This window comes from Varanus komodoensis, unplaced genomic scaffold (genome assembly GCF_004798865.1).
Source record: "Varanus komodoensis strain SLA01 unplaced genomic scaffold, ASM479886v1 scaffold1, whole genome shotgun sequence".
NCBI classification, from domain to species: domain Eukaryota; kingdom Metazoa; phylum Chordata; class Lepidosauria; order Squamata; family Varanidae; genus Varanus; species Varanus komodoensis.
In genome coordinates, this window is record NW_025335268.1 from 136,679,365 (window position 1) to 136,699,383 (window position 20,019).

Below are 20,019 nucleotides of genomic sequence, written 5' to 3' on the forward strand. Positions count from 1 at the left end.
TTCTTGAAGATATAATTTCTATGTAGTAAGGAGAGGATGGAACCAGAGGTGGTAGTGGATGCCTGCAACAAGTTAAAAAAATAGAACTTACTAGAAGCATGAGGCTAAGTAAATATATCTAGGATTAGCTAGTACTCAATGTTGCTTGAATCTTGGGATTGTGATGGTGGCATTCACAGTGTGCAACCTAAAACATTTGATAGCTGATGATTCACAGGCCCACAAATATGTCTTTTTGATAACTCACCAAAATGATTAATGTTTATGACTAAGTTGTCTTTTACTTTATTTCAGTGTGAAATCCTGCTTTCAGAACATGGAGATTTGCAAGCGAAGAGTTAACATGTATGACACAGTTAATCAAATAAAGAGCCCATTCACAACACATGTCGCACCAAATACAAGCACAAACCTCACCATGAGTTTCAACAACCAGCTCAATACAGTGCACCATCAGGTAATCAATAAATTCTTTGAAGAACAGAAACCCAACAAAAACTATTTTTGCCGTTCCCTGGAGTGATTCTCCTTAGTAAGCTACACTTTGTTTTCAGTAGCAGCAATGTAATCTGAAATCAATGCACTATTAATAGACAGCCCCAGCTGTACTGTAACAGCCTGTAAGTTCAGATCTCTTCAAGGTTTTGAAGGACTTTGAAGCCCATCATATTCTGGGGCCTTGTAGAGCAGCTTGCCTATATGATTTTCCATCATCTCTATGTGTAGACAATTGGCTGTTTAATTCTAAGTAACTAATCAGCATTTGAGGACATAGTGATGTGTAAGATATGTAAGGGATATTCAACATCTGGTTAAAGTGGCAAGCCTGAAGCTTTTCTGCTGTTGATTGTATACTGGTTTTGTTGAGTTTCAAATGCTTGAGAGCAGTATAAATAAAGTGTTCTAACAGTAGATACTGTTGTATTTTCCAGGCTAGTGTTCTGGCTTCCAATTCTACAGCTGCTGCTACCCTGTCACTGGCAAATTCAGATGTTTCACTGCTGAATTATCAGTCTGCTCTGTACCCATCATCTGCAGCACCAGTTGCTGGTGTGGCACAGCAGAGTGTTTCCTTACAGCCTGGAACAACACAGATCTGTACACAAACAGACCCATTTCAGCAAACCTTCATTGTGTGTCCTCCTGCCTTTCAAAGTAGGTGTGCTAAGTGTATTGGGATCTTTGCATACTATTTGCACAGAAAGATACTGTAGTTTTTACAACTTTGGTGCCACTGTGATGTATTTGCATGATGTAAAAAATTGTAGAATCAGTATGGTACACTATATATACATTAACATCTGAAAAATGTAGATTTGGAAATAGAGCAGATATATAAACATCAAAGTGAAATTAGGATGAGACAATATCACTTTTGAATGTGAGGTTGAGCAGCTGAACTCAGGTATACTCATATTAGACATGTTTGGACATTTGGGAAGATGATTTGAGAGTTCCAGGGATAAACATGACTTGTCTCCTGTAGAGCTGAATTTCAGCAATTCAGTATCATGCATTTTTTCACAGTCAAGCATAACATGAACCATTGTTCCCTTTGTGGGTTGTGAAAATAATCTTTTATTGTTGGTATACTGCTACTCTTACAGTGCAGTCATCTACTTGGCTATTCAGAAATACACCTCTTCAGGTTTAATGATGAGGGGTTCCTAAAGCTTACTCCCAGTTTAGTCAGTATAGGATTGCAGCCTTATGAAGTAGGTGGTTGATGAGCCTAATAACATATTAACAACACTTTTACAACATAAATGTAATCAAGTAAATTTAATCTCCATGGTCTTCAGAAAGCAAGAAATAAAAGATGAAAGTTGAGTCCAAAGTTGACTTCTTCAAAAGCTTTATCTGTGAAATTATTATTCTAATTATTCTGTTACGTGGAGTAACACAGCTATATTATAGCTTCTTTTTGTTTCCTTTGCTGGTAAGTGGGCCTTGAAAAAAAAACTTGATTAATTAGAGAAGCATGTTTAGGTAAAATTTCCTTTTTTCCTTACAGCTGGTCTTCAGGCAACCACAAAGCATTCTGGGTTCCCAGTGAGGATGGACAATGCTGTTCCAATTGTGCCACAGGCACCAGCAGCTCAGCCATTACAGATCCAATCAGGAGTTCTCACACAGGTAAAAACGAGGGCATAAAGTGTCATAGATATCTTTAGGTAATAGTGAGTTCTGGATTGAAACTGGGAACCAGAAATTCCTGATTTTTCTAAAGTTATTGGCAGAGTTCTACCTACCAGTATTGAAGGAAAAAATAACAAAATGTAACAATTAGTGTGTTTCTTTATCTAATCAATTTTCTGCTTTAAAGGTTTGGCCCCTATATATGAACCAAATACTGCCCAAGACCAAAATATTAGGCCATTTTCATTTAGAGGTACAGATCTTTTGTGCCTGTAGCCAAATATATTAGCAACTGATGGCCTGTATGAATGTAAGGCATTTGTCTGCATGTAAAGAGGTACCAGCAAACAGTAAATGGTTGTATATTGGCAGGTGGGAGGTGCCAGCAAACAGTAAAAAAATGTATATTGACATGTTGAGGTTAAGCAAAATCCTTTTCCTCTTCCCTCTCTCCCTGCCCCCATTTACAACAAGAATACCTGTTACATCTCCTTTGGGTACATCTGTGAGGTTGACTTGAAAATTAAAGTTTATTAAAATAATTAAGTTTCTCTTTACTATTTCAATACTATAAATTTATTTTGTATTATGAGATGAAGACCAAAAGGGTTTCTGATTCCAGAAATATTTGTATCTTGCTAAATTTTTGTTTTGTATAATTGGAAGATTTGTTCCAGAACAGAAGATCCTGAAATCCTAAATTACTTGCTAACACAGTTTCATAGTCTTTGCAATGGGGCTTGGGTTACATCATTGCAAACACTGTTCAGGTGAAGCATGACTAAATTAAAGCACTGCAAATCGTCCATTTTTAAAATTGTATTGTGGAAGGCATTTGGAAGCACTTGAACTTGCACTACACAAATCTCATACTATATTTTACATACCTGCAACAAATACAAGGCTGTTATTTTCTAGCAAGCCTAGTGATCTAAGATTTTTAAAATTGTGGATACATTAATACCATTACAGTGACCACTGAATTGCTCCGCCTTTTAATTTTTTTTTTTTAAGTAAGTCAGTGGGAAGTCAGTTAGTTCTTTTTGAAGTGTCAGAATCCCAAAATGCTGGTTTAACAACCTGATATTTCTGATAAGCCATTTTAGGGAGTGTTTCTGTTTTCATGCCTTCCCTGCACTAGTTTAGAAACCACTTATGATTAAGAGTATTTTGAGTGTACAAACACACAACGTTTGTTTGTTGACTTATAGGTGTACTTAATCTCACTGCATACAAGAAATACTGAATTAAGTTAGTAGAAGAGCATATTGATTTTTTCAGTGCATACCTATGAATTCTGCAAGCCACTCAAAAGCACCACTATTATCCTTGGGAAGAAAGCCTTTCTGGCCCTGTTGCCTCAGTACATTTGTTTCACTCACTGCCTAATCTACATTTCAGGGAAGCTGTACACCACTAATGGTAGCAACTCTTCATCCTCAAGTAGCCACCATCACGCCGCAGTATGCGGTGCCCTTTACTCTGAACTGCGCAGCCGGCCGGCCAGCGCTAGTAGAACAGACGGCTGCAGTACTGGTAATTGCCTCCCTTGATTGTGTTCACTAACGGAGTTTTTGTTTTAACTTAGACTTGCAGAGGGCATGGAAGCATGTGCCATCTTGTGGCTGTGTTCTTGCTACATCTTAATGTCTTGTTGTTTTTCCTCCCCAACATTGCTGAAGCACTGTCTGACTCTGATGTTTAGTGTTGCTCTGTAAAGAATCCAGATCCATTGACTGTTGTTCTTTACTAGCCTAGTATGCTGATCAAGCTCTTCTCCTAGTCTGAGAAGAGTGGTAATTATATTTCTTCTTTTCTTTACTCTCATATCTTTTTAATGTTTTATTGATTGAAAACAAAGGGGATGGCTTTTAGGCTGACACTGCTGCAGTTCCTGGGTAGCCATAATTTGACAGGTTTAGCTCTTTTTATTTTTATTTTTTTAGCTTCTTCGCATGTAGAAATGTTTCAGGCACTGAAAGCCTTTAATACTAGCAAATGCTTTATTAATTTATGGCTTTAATCCAGATTTCTTAACCTCCATTGAATAATGATGACTCCAGTTCTCCCTGGCCTTGCATTACCTTTGACCAATCATTGGCAGTGTGCATCATCTTATTAGAGATGTTGCTTCCCACCAGTGCTTTTAGTTCCGTTTGCATTTCTTGGTTGAGATTAAAGGTGAGCTCTTACCTTCTAAACTGTTTCTCAGGACAGTTTGTCTTAAATCTCTAAAGATATCAAAGGAAGCAGCAGAGTACATTTTCAAATTTTCCTTTCCTTATTCCGAATTTGTCTGGTATTGGATTCATGCCACAAAACAGTCAATTAGAAACCCCAGAATCAGATCAGTGAAGCTTATGGAAACATTGCAGTGTGCTTGAAACTGTGGTGTCCTCACGTGTCTTGCAAAGCACACATCCATTTGTTACATACATCATTGTCTTATGTGGCTTCAAACTGATGATTCATGAGCATCTTTCTCTTCCAATGGAGAGAAATGGGGCATTGTTGGCTGTAGACAAAAAAGTCCAAGATGAGTAACTGCTCCTTTATAGCATTGCTACCAGAAAGTGCAACACAGCAGGCAGGATAGGTAAAGGTTGTAGTTTCATGTGTTGAAAAGACCTCTGAAGATTTCAAGTTGTATTTCATTTGCTGAAACATGGAATATGTGTAGCAGAACCAAATTTTCTATGTTTAGTTATTATCAGAAGATTATTTGTGATTTCTTAGATGGCAGGCTAATCTGATCAGTCGCTCTTTGGACTTTCTGCTATGAGACTGAATCCAGGGCTACATATACTCTACACTTAATCTAAATTCATTGCCAAAGAAAGTTGAATTCTGAGGCATATGTAATTTATGCAAATTAAGCACATTGTACGTGCATGCACACACATGCACATGCCACATACACACGAGGATAGTCCTTTCTGCTTATGGAAAGAGAAGAAGAGCTCTGCAAGGCACTGACTGCTTGAACTTCTTTTCTGCTTGGGCCCTCTCTCTCTTCCTGTATTTCCTCAGGCATTGCCTGCGTGCTTTCAAACGTCTTTGCAGTCTTAAGGATTAGAAACTTAAAAAAAACCCCAAAGCTGAGATTCTTGGAATGTTGAATTTTGCACCCTCTACTAATTTCTGTGCTTTTGTGGTGCGATGGCAGAATACACATCCCCCTGCCTAAATCCATTTGCCTACTTGGATCCTACTTTTCTCTCTGTGAATTTTGGCTTCTAATAGCCTTTTGCCTGAAGTGCTCACCTTTAGTGCTTTCAACACTTCTCCCTTTTGCCGCTTCATCTAAGTTTGCATTAGCCATTTGCTAAGCTTTGCATATTTTTGTCCCTCCTCTGTCAAAACAGTTCGTCGCTTGGAAGGCCCGATTTCTGCCTCCTGGTGGGACATTAGATCTCGCACTGTATTAAACTCTCTGCTTTGTCTTGTGCAGGTGTTGGCTTTTGGAAAGAGGCATGGTGTGACTTTTAACATAATTCTCTTTTTTAAAAAAATAATTATTCCGCTTGTGTTGGCAGAGGGGTTAGCAGTTCTCTGCTTGAAGGCTTCTTATGTGGAACCAGTGTTTGTAATAAGTAGACCATGTTACTTGCAGAAATATGTTATTTTAAATAACAAATGTCTATAGTTTTGCAATTTGGCCTGTATGGAATATGAATAAGCGTATTGCACGCTGAAATAGTCTTCTGCAGAACTTGTATTCTGTAAAATAGATACTTTTTGTGAAGGGAAAACTACTGTTCCTGGGTGGGTTTGAATCTAAGTGGGACAGGCACATTACAAATACTAAAGGCATGTTTTACAAGTGGCAAGATCCACAAATACAGTTACCAGTGACTATCTTCATAGTAATATTAGTAACTAGCAGGATATAGTATAATCCATCAAAACAGTAATACATTTTAAAGAAGATGCCAGCATATAATGAAGCAAAAAGTACCTTTTTGAGGGAAAAAATGGTGGTAGGCTGTGTTTTCTCCTGGTTTCAACTTTTGCATCATGAGTAGGAGGGGAGAGTTACGCTAGAAAATGCATTTTCTGTCCACACTTCAACCCTTGTAAAAACAAGCCACGAACTTCTTACCTGGCAGTTACTATAAACAGGATATACTTATCTTGGGCCCAAAGAACGGGAAGTATGTTTAATTTAGCCTCAGTTAATTTAGCCTTAGTAGCTACTCATAACAACTGTAGGTTACAATGCCCAGTTAAAATATATGACTCCTGATCAGTGAGAAATAGTTATTTGTGTAGTTAAATATCATTATTAAATATTCATAGAGTCTTTATGCTTGAATGATGAAGATATTTAAGATCGAGAAATTATTGCATTTGTTTCCTTGCAAATCTAATACCTTGATCATGCACAGAATTAGATGTGCCTAAGCTCACTATATTCAAGCAGCTTAGTCATGCCAAATTTTACATAATAAAAATACCAGTTTCCTACAGAAGATATTCTTTACGGAGGGAGGGAAGAAAGTCTCCAAGTTCTTCTTCATTGTCCTGATAGAGAAATTAAAATAAGACTGGCTTAAATTGCTGTCCTCTTTTGGAATAGTTACATCATCTTATTTCTATAGTGCCTGATTATATAAATCAATCATTTCCCAAACATTTTGAATGAGATCCTCATATTACCGTCTGTTTCCCTTCAACCCCCGCATAATCTGTTATACAAGGATCTCAGCATGCTCATTTGTAGATGTGGCAAGTGCATTCAGTCTACTGCGTGCAAAGATCCATTGATCAGTATAAATTGGTAGGTGGGCATGGATGGGGTGGGGGGTCAAAATCTCTTGAAAAGTGCTTATGTTTCTGTGCAAGCATCCATTTCCTCTCAAGTGTTAAACACTAGCACTAGAAGAAGGTTAAACTTATAAAAAGATACTCCTAGTGTCCTGAAATTCCCTAGGACAGCCTATTCTGCAGATTATTAACCAGTTCTTTCAAATCCATTCCAAGAATTATGACCTCTTGTTGTAAGCATCCAACATACTGTTTAAATGCTTTGGAAAGGTGTGTGTGGATACATTTTCTGCAGTACAAAATGTGAACATCAAACTCCTTCACAGGAAGCCCCTGTGATACAAATGGCAAGCAGAGTGATAGGGAATGCTTTCTTTCTCTGCATTCTTTGCTTGCTTCTCATCATAAAACTATTTGCAAAGGTGCAGTGACATGCCTTTATCTCTGCAAGTTAACAGTCTGCTAATTTCTTTTACTTTGAACAAATTCATCCACAGTGCTTAAAAAGATAATCTTATTAAACCTTTTGTGTTTCTGTTTGCTGTTTTGCAGCAGGCCTGGCCTGGAGGGACCCAGCAGATTCTGTTGCCTTCTACCTGGCAACAACTTCCAGGGGTTGCACTGCACAATTCTGTGCAGCCTACAGCTGTGATTCCAGAAACAATTGGTAGTAACCAGCAGTTAGCTGACTGGAGGTGAGTCATTGACAAAGCAGAAAACCAGTTAGTACATACAATATGTACTAACCTATTGTACAATGGGAAGGGTGCAGTCTTTTCAGACTATTAGTTTTCAGGCGTGAAATTCTGGATGTGTCAGAGATGAGTGAACCAAAACAAAATCAGCTTTCTGTGTCTCTTAAATATAAAATATGAAGTGATTGATTCAGACACATTACATTCCAGAACTGCATCTTTTTTTGCTTCCGTAAAACAGTGATATCAGGTGGAATGTTTCTACCTGATACCACTACCTATACTTAAAAAGTAGTGATTAACAACTAATTAAAATGTCTAAACCTTTTCACACAAAGAACTTAATGATTCAGTGCATTGTGTCAGATTGGCTAGAAATGAAGGTTTTATTGTGACTTCTTTAGACATCTCTAGTTGGTAAGAGTTTCTAGTGTTAGTCAAATCCACTTGTCTTTTGAAAACCAGTGTTTCAGTGGCTCTTTTTCGTGGCTTGTCAGTGTATTTTACATGTTATATTTTAAGCATGTACTAGGAATAAAAATGCTCTAAATTATATGCTTTTGGGAAGCATGTGAAGTTGATCACTAAAGACAAATATTAGGAAAGAGACTTTGGTTGGTGTCCCTCTGCTAGTGGAATGGGGAGAGGAGATTTGAAGTAAGTGCAGCTGTCTTCTGCAGTAATTTGTGCCACCTCCCACAGTTTTTTTGGGTATGGGTGGCTACCCAACAGCTTGGGAGGGGCATTGCGGGTACAGAGAAATAGGAATAATTGTAAATCACTTTCTCAACTCAGTATTGAATTTTGTCCATCAGTGGAGGAACATCAAGTTGGATACCACCATTTGGGACTGCTGTCTTTTTCCTACCAAAGAGCAGTTGGCATTTCAGCACTGTCTTTCTTCTTTCCTTTAGAAATGCTCATTCACATGGAAATCAGTACAGCACGATCATGCAGCAGCCATCATTGCTAACCAACCATGTGACACTAGCTACAACCCAGCCTTTGAATGTTGGAGTCGCACATGTTGTGAGGCAGCAGCAGAACAATGCAGTGCCAGCAAAGAAAAACAAACAGCCACCCCATAATGCCACAAAGTAAGGATGTCTGACTGACAGATATTTCTAGATAGAAATAGATAGCACTTTTGATAGTCCATTTGGATACACTTAAACATTTTAGGAGTTGCCTGATAAGATAATTCTGGGCAGTATTGTGGAACTGAGAATGTCTCACATGGTAGCCTTATTTTGGTTACAGATGGTGCTTCAGTAGTAATCGATAATATATCTGCCTAATTACTGTGGCATGGAGAATATGAAAAATCTTTTTAAAACAAACAATTTATATTTTTTGTACTTTGTACTGATTTGTAATCCTTTGAGCGAGTTCAAATCGCCTTCAAATCATTCAAATCGCCTTTGAGCGAGTTCAAAGGAGACAAGCGAGTTCAAATCGCCTCAAAATGTAAGCTTTGCCATCCTTTCAGTAAGTGGTATTCTTCATAATAATGGTCATTTTGTCTACTTGTAGGCCTGCATCTACATTGGAGGCCATTCCTTCTCAAGTCTACTCTCTAATTGGGAGCAGCCCTCTGCATGCCACATCTTCCTCCTCCAGTGCTCTCCTTCCAGGGCAAGAGCAGCATCAACCTATTGTTATTCCAGACACTCCCAGCCCCCCAGTCAGTGTAATCACCATCCGCAGTGACACTGATGAAGAGGAAGACAGCAAATACAAGCCTGGAAGGTAAATTGCTGTGTTCCTTTTTAGGAGAGCTTTGCTAATACAGTTCTTTATAGAATTCTAATGAGAAGGGAAGTGTCAAAATCAGAAGACTTGGAGCCCATAGCTTAGTGATGGAGTGTGTACCCTTGACAAGGAGATGATCCCTGGTCCAGTCCCTGGCATCTCCAGGTTCAGCTTGAAAGACCCCTGCTTGAAACCCCTAGCCAATGCTGATGGTATTTAGCTGGATAAACCTATGCTCCGACTTGGTATAAGGGAGTTTCCTGTGTTCATAAGGAGTACTAAGTATGTTGTGCTAAGTTATGGAGCATGATGATTTTTTTATGATTTTGAAGCATTATGCATTCCTTTCATACTAAATTAGTTAAAAGTTCTGTGCTTTCTGCTAGAAATGCTAGACATGGGCCAGACCTCAGCTCCTCTCTGCCATATCTGAAATTTATGCTATGTATGAATGCATCCCTTTAGTGTTTGTAGATTTCCTCACATGCTTGGCCCTGTTTTGGAAAGTGAGCCAAGCAGAAAGGAAGTCCACAAATGCTCATGGAACAAAGATCGCAGCATTGGCAATCTTCCTGCACATTTGCAGCAGCATAAACAAAGGCTGCTGCATGTGCTGCAGAACAGAAGCACAGTTTACATAGCATTTATGAAAGGCTTGATTTCCTGGCAAGCTCCACATAAATGCTGGGTGCACTCACCATGAACTTAGACTCACAGCTGTGTCAAAGTGAACTGAGGTCTGGGGAACTGAGCCCAGGGAATCTGACAGATTCTAACTCCTAAAACGGATTCTTCACACATTGCTAATGCTGTGTAGGTATGTTATCTATGTTGCAAGAGTCAACAAAAATCCAGAACCTATATAAAAAGTTGTTAATCCCACTGTAACTTGAGCTGGTGCATGCCAGAAGATAGTCAAAACAGGTTTTAACATTTAAATTGTGCTTAAAGCAATGCAAATTTGTGCCTTCAGACCTTATATGTCCTGTCATTTTATATGAAAAACAAATTTCATTATAGTTCTTTTTGGCCATAATAGCTTCAAGTTGAGTGAAGCACAGAATTAAATATGAAATTGTGTTGATCTGTTAAGTTGGAGGAGGTAGCCTTTAGCAGTTCTGAAAGTGCAGTTACCTAAATACAGATGCATGGATTTAGGCCTAATATTAATAGATTGTGTCCCTGTTGAGTTGAATGCCATGGTTTTCCCAACCAAGGGAGAGTTAAGGGCTATAACTCAGAAAATTTGGAGTGGTGAGTTTGCGTGATATAACAGTAAGCCACAGTGAATTGTTATCCTCTCTTTCCCCTTTATCTTCCTACAGGTATCCCAGGTTGTTTACCCCTGTCCACTGTGATTATAACCTGTTTTTGGCTTTCTGTGGTTTTTTCTTTGTTTCTTTTGGATCACCATGGCTCCCCCGCCCCCTTTACTGAGCTGGCTCTTTGGGGGAAATATCAGTGACTGTAAAAATGGAGAACCTGAAAGCCACTGAGCCACGTGGGTGGCCCTAGTAGTGGCCGTGAGCACTTTGGGTGGCTAATGCTAGCAGTGGCCAGGGTGAACTTGGCAAAAGCAGAAAGAGGATTTTGCCAGCCTTACAAAATGGGTCAGCCACTTGGATTCAAATGATACAGTAACCTTTCATAGGTACAACCCCTGCAACAGTGCATGGATTGTCGGTATGGCTTGTTGTCCTCAAACAGGCCACTCTGTGGGAATCCAGTTTCATATGATACAACAACCCATCATGCCCTAATACCCATGATAGTTGTCTTGCCATGCAGACTTATCCATGTGGTGCAGCAAATGGATTGCTGAGCTTGGAAGATAGGTTTGTGTCTCACCTCAGCCAGGAAATTCCCTTTTGGCCAGCCTAATGCACTCAGCCAAAACTAACCATAAGGCCTGTGTGTATCACCTGAGCTCTTGGACATAGGCTTAGATACAGATCATAAATGTAGTCCTCAAAACTGAATGCACCTTGAGTAAAACTACATTTCTCTCTATTTTGCATGATCTGACTTACTTGTACCTCTGAAATTTATGGGCATCATTTGATTAAATACTGTTGAAATGAAATGTTTTTTTTTTCCTTATAGCTTGGGCATGAAGCAGAGATCCAATGTCATCAGCTATGTTACTGTTAATGACTCCCCTGATTCAGACTCCTCATTGAATAGCCCTTATGCATCAGATGCGCTTTCCACGCTCAGGAGCTCTGGGGGTGCACTCGAGCCAAGCAGAGGGGCAGCTGAAAGCTCCAGCTCCCGCACCATTATTGTGCCTCTGAAAACACAGCTCAGTGACTGTATTGTTGCCACCCAGGCCTCGGGTAAGGTTGATTTGCCTACAGGACTACCCTCCTGTAGATTTTTTAACAAAATAAGTCTGGTTTTGCTCTAAAGTGTGTGTCTCTCCTTGTGAACATTTGTCTCCATAGTTTTTGTAACTATTATCTCCTGCTGTTTCATAACCATCCCAAATGTAGAAATAGGAAGCACAGACAGCTGTTAGTTTCTAATTTGTTTAGTTAGTGTCAGTACTTTGCTAAATGATGGGTATCTGCATAATGTAAGAGAGAGAAAAAGTACAAAGACCACAAATAAATGTTCCACATCATTCAAAATAATAAAACACACCTGGTGTGCTTTGACCCCTGTGTTCCCTCCCTCCCTGAGCTTATTTATATTTATTTACTTATTTAGGTCAGTTCATCTTACAATATATTTAAATATTTAAAGCAAGCAAAGATTACTAGGAAGGGCAAAAGTATATGCAAGTCTCCCTATCCATTATTTTCCAGCATAGCATTATTTTCCCCAGCCATTAACAAAGTTGGTGATAACTCTGTCATGGAAACATGTCAATAATATAATGGCATCATTTGAGAGCCTTATATAGGTATATTGTGCCTGACACATCACAACCCCATGGACAACATTTCTCCAGGCTATCCTGTCCTCTTCCATCCCTCAGAGTCCACCCAAGCTCACACCCACTGCTCCAGTGACTCCCATCTAGCCACCTCACCCTCTGCAGTCCCCACCTTCTTTTGCTGTCAATCATTCCCATCATCAGGGTATATTGGTGTACAGACAGCTATAATAATCATTTTCTTGAAGCTATCTAAATTCATTTAGTAGAATCATCAGAACCTATTATAGTTTTGAAATCTCTAGACATTTAGAACTTACACAGAGGGAAACATTGCCTCAGTAGAAGTTAAATATTGTTTCAGCTTTCCCCACTGGTTTTCCTGTTCCCATAGATGTCAAGATGAAGGAAAGCAAATGAGCAGCAACATCTGTTACTGGCTATTCTTGATTAAGATGAACATAGCAAGTGGTTTACAGCTACCTCCATGTTAACAGCTGCAGAAACTAGACAATGTAGCCCTACTTTCATTCCCCTGCTAGCTGCAGAAGGGATTGCTGCAAGAAAGAAGAAAATACATTCATTAAGCATTAACTATTCACAAGCCCATATCTTGTATCCTCTGGCACTCTCTCCCTATCTAAATGTTCATGCCATCATTAAAGGTGGTCCAAAGGCAGTATACAAGATAAGAACCATCAATACAAAATAACAGAATTCAGTGAAAAGTATTTATAAATAAAAAAGCCCAGCAATTTAAAAAGGGCAGTGAAAATAGGTGGGTCTTGGATAACTTTTCTAAAGACCTGCAAAGAATGAAGCTGATGAAATCAGTGGAAGCTTGCTGAAGAGGTATGGGGCCACTATCGTCCCTCATCACCTAGTTTTCTATGCTTTGAAAAGTAGGTTTATCTTGAGGAGTAAGCTCTGTGGTTGTCATTGCAGGTGTCCTGAGTAGCCTGAGCAAGACGAAGCCTGTGGCATCCGTAAGTGGGCAAGCATCAGGGTGCTGTATCACACCAACAGCTTACCGACAACACCGGGTTGTGACAAATGGTGTGCAGCCACTCAATCTTAGCCAGGTAAGCAGGGCTGTTCTGTCTGCTGGATCCCACTGTAGCACTGAGGGGATAGCAATGGGCAGAGACAACTGCTCTGATTGATGTGGAAGAAGGGGAAATTATCCTGGGCACGAATTTTGAGGGGCAAAAGCACTGAGGCAAGTTGCCTGTATTTGTACTTCAAGTCTCTGAGTTTTGGAGCAAAGTTAGGTCCCTTGCAGCATGTGCTGTTGGTTATATTGGATCAAGATCTGTGGTTCCTAACAACAAATTGTTAGCATGATGCCTTTATCAATGTACGTTTTCTTTGCTTTTCAGAACCAGCAAGCAACTGTACTGGCTTCACAGGAGAGAAGCGGAAACCCAGCTCCACGCAGACAGCAGGCCTACGTTGCTCCCCTGCCAACCACAATTGCTCAGGCTCCCTACACGTTCCAGCATAGCAGCCCAGTGCACCCCCACTTGGCAGCAGCAACAGCTAGCCAGCCTCACATGTATACCTACGCACCGACGACTGCTGCCACGCTGGGCTCCACCAACTCTATTGCTCATCTCTTTTCCCCTCAGGGCTCCTCCAGGCACACCACATACACAACCCATCCAAGCACTCTGGTGCATCAGGTCCCTGTCAGTGTGGGGCCCAGCTTGCTAACCTCTGCCAACGTAGCACCTACTCAGTATCAGCATCAGTTTGCCACTCAGTCTTACATTGGTGCTTCTAGAGGATCTGCTATTTACACTGGATACCCACTGAGCCCAACCAAGATTAATCAGTACTCTTACTTGTAGTTCTTGGAGCAGGGGTTGTTGGTAATCATTCCCAGCTTGATGATAGAAGCAAGAGATCTCCAGTAGGTTTTCAATACTCTTAACAGCTCCACAACAGGATCCTCTGTGGAAACAGTGGAGGATAATGGGGGGGGGGGGACCTTCCTCTTGTTGACAATTCTCTTTATGCTCTTCAGAGTCTGGTTGTACTGTTGGAGGGGGCCTGCTGTGTGGGGGAAGCTCAGGTAATGACTGGGCTGAACCTTTTAGATCACATTTACATTTAAGATTTTACAGTTAATTTTTATGGATGCTTTAAAAACAACAAAGGCCTGTACCCAATTTTATTTAATGCTATCAGAGGAGGAAAGGAAATCAATGACTTTTTGAAAAGGCTGTTTTTTAAAAAAGAAAAAAACTCTTAAACTTACCTAGTACTTGTTTAAATTATTTTAGCAGCTTGCACAAATCCATATTGCCACTAAAAATGCACATTTAACTCTAGGTTGCTAGGGCAGATTTATAAACTTGAGTTAGTATTTTAAAGTTAATTTTGTAATTCACATTCTTGATAGGCAATAGCTAAATTCTGCAGATGCATTTCTCTCTTCCACCTTTCGCTCTGGGTCAGGGTGTGTATATCTATGTATCTGTAGATACAGATATACCCCTAAATTCTTGGTTTAAATTCTTTCTGTTAAAAGCTATTGTAGCAATTTATTTTGTTCATAGTTCCCATTGAAACTATGGTTATTTTTCTTGTAATGTGTGAATTTCCAAAATGAAATTGAGAGGGTGTTTGCTTTTTATAAGTGCAGAAGCAATGAATTGTATACAAAATCACAATCCATATTATGGTTTCATTGTTTTGCCAGAATGCTCTTGTTCTCAACTGGAAATGCAGAGGCCTGCATTATTCTTTTGAGGGCAGAAGCCACTGGGGAGGCCTCAGTGAAATGAATAGAAGCTACACATCACCTGTTTGTTTCCACAGACTTCATCAGAGGCCCCTTTCAGTTTCATTTTTAGAATACCATTAGGAGCTGGATTCCTTTCCCAGAAATGCAGGGACCTCTTTTCCATCATGTTCTTTCTTGCCTGGTCCATTTAGCTGAGGAATCCAGAATTTGCCAAAACATCAGTCTACTGATATGTACAAACTTTTTATACTCCTGCAAGCATATCCCTTTGGGACATTGTTGGCAGAAAACTTTAAAGCGCTCTTATTAAGACTTGTATACAGTAGGTGCATGTAGGAATTGCAAAAAACATGACACACAAATTGCAGATTTTAAAGGTTTATTACTGAATTTAAAACTATTTTAGAAGTTTTGTAATGGTGGTGTTTTAATATTTTACAGAAATGAAATATGTACATATTGATTAGAACAAAATATAACAAGCAAAATTTCCTGCTAATCCCAAATGTTCTGTCTTTGTAATCAAAATGTGTAGTGATTATACTTGAACTCTGTACTTAGTGTTTGTCTAACTCTTAAATGTTTCTGGGGATGAAATTGATCTATTCCTTTGTATTTAAACCAAAATGAGTTGATACGTGTTGGAATGTATGTGAAATAATGCAATCGTCTAGCGCTCATCACTGTAGCACTGAGAGAGAAAAAAATGGAGCCGCATGAGAGACAAGGATCCCTTCTGATTTGTTTTGCACAGGTATGTGTGACTGGTGTGTCTCCCCCACCCCCAATATTGTAGTGCCTTAAATGATTATGTAGTGCGACTAGAGTTTACAGTGCGCTTGCCTTATGATGGACCAGCAAGCCCCTTCGCTCTCCGTCAAACTGAAGCAATTCATTGAGCAGATCTGAGGATAGAAATAAATGGCAAAATAGGTTGCTTTAAATTTCGTTGCCAGCAGACAAGAAGCTATGAGCATGAGCCAGCTAAAGCCGAGTACTTTTTAAAGTTCCGTTGATTTGAACTAGAAAATTAAGGAGATGCTAACTTCCTGCCACTAACTGATGACTAATTTGAATAGAGCCAAACCATGGTTTGCACTCACATTCACGCTGGTTTGCATGTAACAATGGCAGTGTAACAGGTTAATTAACTCAAGATTTGCCACCATTGTATGCAAAGAGAACCATTGTTTAAAATCAGATCATGGGTTTAGTTTTTTACTGCCAAACTACATGCCTGCTTTTGGTAGGGTTTTTTATTTTTTTGGTCCTCTGGGTTTTCATATATTTGTAAGTTCCCTTCACCATGGTAGAGTTGCTTAAGAAGATCCCCATGATTTTTTGAGTGTTGATTTAAGTACCACGTCAACCATAGTATAAACCCATAGCTTACAAACCCATTTGAAATCATTTTCTGTTTTCTGGCCAGTTATAACCAGGGTTTGTCAATAGAAACATCATGACAAAGTTAATTCACTGTATCCATGGTTAGAAATGTCTAGACTGAACCAATGGCACCTAAAAGTACTTCAGTTTAACTGGATTGCGTCCTAAGTATTTTATTTGGAATGAAGCTTCCCCCAGACTCTCAAAACAATACCTATGTTTTTAGCTGTCGATGCATCTTTAATTGTGCTGGGAATGCATTGGAAAATTTATCTGATGTTGCAGAGGTGATTAACCACGTGCAATTACTTTTCCTTAGATTATATTGTAACTATCTCCCCCTCATCCTCTTGTGTGTAGCAAATATTCCTTGTAAAATATTACTAGCTTGGTGTTAAGAACTTTTTATACCAAAGAGAGCCTGCTGGAAAGCACATAATATTCAGAAGTTTTAATTAACACCACTAGTATCATGGCGCTTTTGGGAAGGGTGACAGCTGTAGCACGTGGTGTTGTGAGGAAATGCACACTTTTACCTGGCCTGCTGGTGGTGTGCTTTTAAGTCACTGTTGATTTCATGGATTCTATCAAACTGTTCTTTGTTTCACCACTGCCATTATGCAGAGAATGATCTTGGCCAAACGGAGAACAAGCTGGCTTGGAGAGTGGTATTGCTACAGCAATAAAAGGCTTTGAAAGCCTTGAAAATTCAGTTTGTATTCTGTCTAGTCTGGATTGTAAGGATAGTTTTGGTACATTAAAAAGAATGCAGAAAAGTCATGCCCATTTTTGAAACATGCATGATAGCATGCCCAAGTGTGGACAGCTTGTAAAATAATATAGGGCAATAATCCTGACCCCACTGAAGTTAGGAGGGGGGCTTTGCTAATAATTTCATTGAAGACAAGATTTCAGTGATCTTAAAGCCACTTTTCCCAGATGAAGTAGTTCATGAACAACAAGCCTTACAGTTTCCCTTATAATAAGGAATCTGTTGTCTTTGGCAATAGAGAAGAGTGGTTGCTGAACACCGTGACTAGCCATGAACCTTTCTTTCTGCTGTACTCTTGCTCTGTTGTTTTAATCTTTTTCCTCTGTATTGATGTGAGGATAATCAAGGAATTTCAGTTCTTTACATAATTGGTGTCAACAATGCTTTCTGTTGCTGCAACAGTATTGAAATGGTTTTCTGCTTAGTGTCAAGTCCATTTTTATTTTTTTCTTCCCCCAGTTCTATGGCCTGTATGCCAGTCCACCCCGCAGAAATCCTGATGGCATTTTTTACTCAATTGCAAAAATGGAAATTGGTCATGTTCACTGTAGAGAAGTATAATCTTTCAGGAGAAAAATGCAAAACATTGACTTAAAAGTGCTGGCCTCCAAAGTAACATGTTTTTCCAAGATACAAAACACTTTGTTTACTTCAACTCTAATAGAACCTATCAGTGTTAAGTGATAGAAACCATGTCTAGGAGATCTTTCTCCAAAGTAATTCTGGCCATTTTAATGCTTTGCAGCTTTCAGATACTTTGCAGCTATGGAACCAGCCAAGTATGTACTAATATTTCGTCCATTCTAAGGCCTCTTTGTCAGAGCAGATGAGGTGGCAACTGTATGCCTGGATGCCGTTGCTTTCATCTGCATGTGGAGCCTCATGTGGTAGAATATTCCACTATCCAAAGCAAATGATCCCTTGTGCATAGGAAACTGAGTTGTCAGGCTGTCTAAAACCATTGCACCATTCTTAGTAGAAAGGTAAGGTACAAGCCAAATAAATGCACTTCCTGGGTTAGTTTCCTTGTGCAAGGATTTTGTTTGCGTGACAAAACTTAGATTCATATGAGCTCCAGGATTAATGGCAGAGTTGTGACAATATTTGCCACTTAATAGGTCTTAGCTGCATCTTTTTTCCCCAGTGCATATCCAAGTTGCCTCACTGGACAGAGAGATGTAAGCTGATAGGTACTGACTGCCTCACAGCTGTGCAGGCTTATGTATTAATGAACATAACAGTTTTTCCCTCAAAACTAACATAATAAAAAATTTCCTTGCCATTCCACTTCTGATTCTCCACACCGTGCTGAGGCTGTATTTTTGCATGCAGCTGAATGTATATGCAAATCCTGCCGAAATCTTTGGGACTTGCATAGGTGCAGCTGTGTTCAGTTCTGCAGCCCAGTATCGCAGCAAAACTCCCCTTTTTGTAATGACAAGAGAATATATTTCATCTAGTCATTCCTGTGATCAGTTAATTCAGTTACTTAAAAGTTCCTGATAGCTCAACTCTCACCTCACAGCTGTTGATATTCCACTGCAAAAGCAACTTCACAGCTTTACTGTATGCACATCTTGTGACCAGTGCAGTACTATACCTCTGACTCAATTAAAACAAAAGTTAAATTTAATTGCTTCTAGGTGACTGGGATTGGCACAGCCCTGCTTTCTCATTTTAATTTTAACTTATGAATGGTGCCGCATGTTGACATAGTTGTTTGTTTGTTGCTAAACTTTATATAATGTGTGATTTCAAATTCAGCTTGAACTATTATCTAACTCACTACATGTAGCAGTGCATTATATGTAATGTTAGTATTTCTGCTTGAATCCTTGATATTGCGATGGAATTCCTACTTTATTAAATGTATTTGATATGCTAGTTTATTGTGTAGAATTTAACTTTTTTCTGGTTGTGCTCTTCCTTTTTACAAGCCGCTAGATAAAGGTAGTTTCTGACAATTACTGATCTATGTTTGTATTGCCAATGTACTTAGGGGTAATGTAAAAATCATTTTAACAAAAGGAAATACAGATATTTAAAAAATTTAATACTAACTATATGGGGAAAGGGTCCATTGTGAAAACATAGTTTATCTTTGGATTCAATGTTTGTCTTTGGTTTTACAAAGTAGCTTGTATTTTAAGTATTTTCTACATAATATGGTAAAATGTAGAACAATTGCAATGCATCAATAAAAAGGGTTAATTTTCTGTACTCTATTAATTTGCTGTTTTCTGACTTGTGTTTTAGGGTAAAAAGCTCCCAAATTAACTGAAATGTTTTTGTTTAAATCAGTTTTCTATGCCAAGATAAACTGAATGTATGACAAGTGTGTGTGTGTGTGTGTGTGTGTACACATACGACACAGCTAACCCTTGCCCCCACTAACACACGTGTGCACACATCACAGTTCAGGCTACATTCTTATACCACCTTCTCTAGTAAGTAAGCCCTAATGATCTCCATGGCACTTGCTTTTGAGTAAATAAAGAACTGTGCTCTGATTTCTGTTAGTCACGAGAATGGCAAGTAGCAATATTTAGCACTGAAGCACTGCTCCTGAGACATCTAATGAGTGCCCCTGCCTTTGCAGAATATATTAAGCATTACGTACACATTTTCAAACATACCTTTGCATCTGTGTAGACTAGCTGAATTTTTAAAGATGGAAGCTAATGCTGTCAACACTCACAAAATAGCTGTCATGATTGGACTTGCGGCTTCATGAAATGACAGCCATATTGGTCATGGATGGTCACAAAACATTCATTTCCCAGAAGACAAATTGGTGAGAAGTTGATGGTCTGAGTTCCAAACAAAATCACTCTTTGGAAGACAAAGATGGTGCCAAAGGGCAGTGCTTTGCTTTGTAGCA

At 39.1% G+C, this 20,019-nt stretch overlaps 1 protein-coding gene across 2 annotated transcripts in view; it reads left to right on the top strand.

The window, feature by feature from the left end:
* HIPK1 (homeodomain interacting protein kinase 1) overlaps positions 1–19,363 on the top strand; it is a 43,477-nt gene extending 24,114 nt beyond the window's left edge. The window contains exons 7-16 of one of the 2 annotated variants that reach the window (XM_044447615.1): positions 295–457; positions 933–1,155; positions 2,015–2,136; positions 3,541–3,675; positions 7,462–7,601; positions 8,516–8,698; positions 9,135–9,350; positions 11,457–11,689; positions 13,177–13,313; positions 13,611–19,363. In XM_044447615.1, the coding sequence (XP_044303550.1) occupies positions 295–457; positions 933–1,155; positions 2,015–2,136; positions 3,541–3,675; positions 7,462–7,601; positions 8,516–8,698; positions 9,135–9,350; positions 11,457–11,689; positions 13,177–13,313; positions 13,611–14,081 (2,023 nt within the window). In that variant the 3' untranslated portion in view covers positions 14,082–19,363. Of the gene's footprint in view, positions 1–294; positions 458–932; positions 1,156–2,014; positions 2,137–3,540; positions 3,676–7,458; positions 7,602–8,515; positions 8,699–9,134; positions 9,351–11,456; positions 11,690–13,176; positions 13,314–13,610 lie in introns of both variants that reach the window. The other variant, XM_044447608.1, reaches the window with a different exon arrangement.
* Positions 19,364–20,019: the final 656 nt, after the last annotated feature.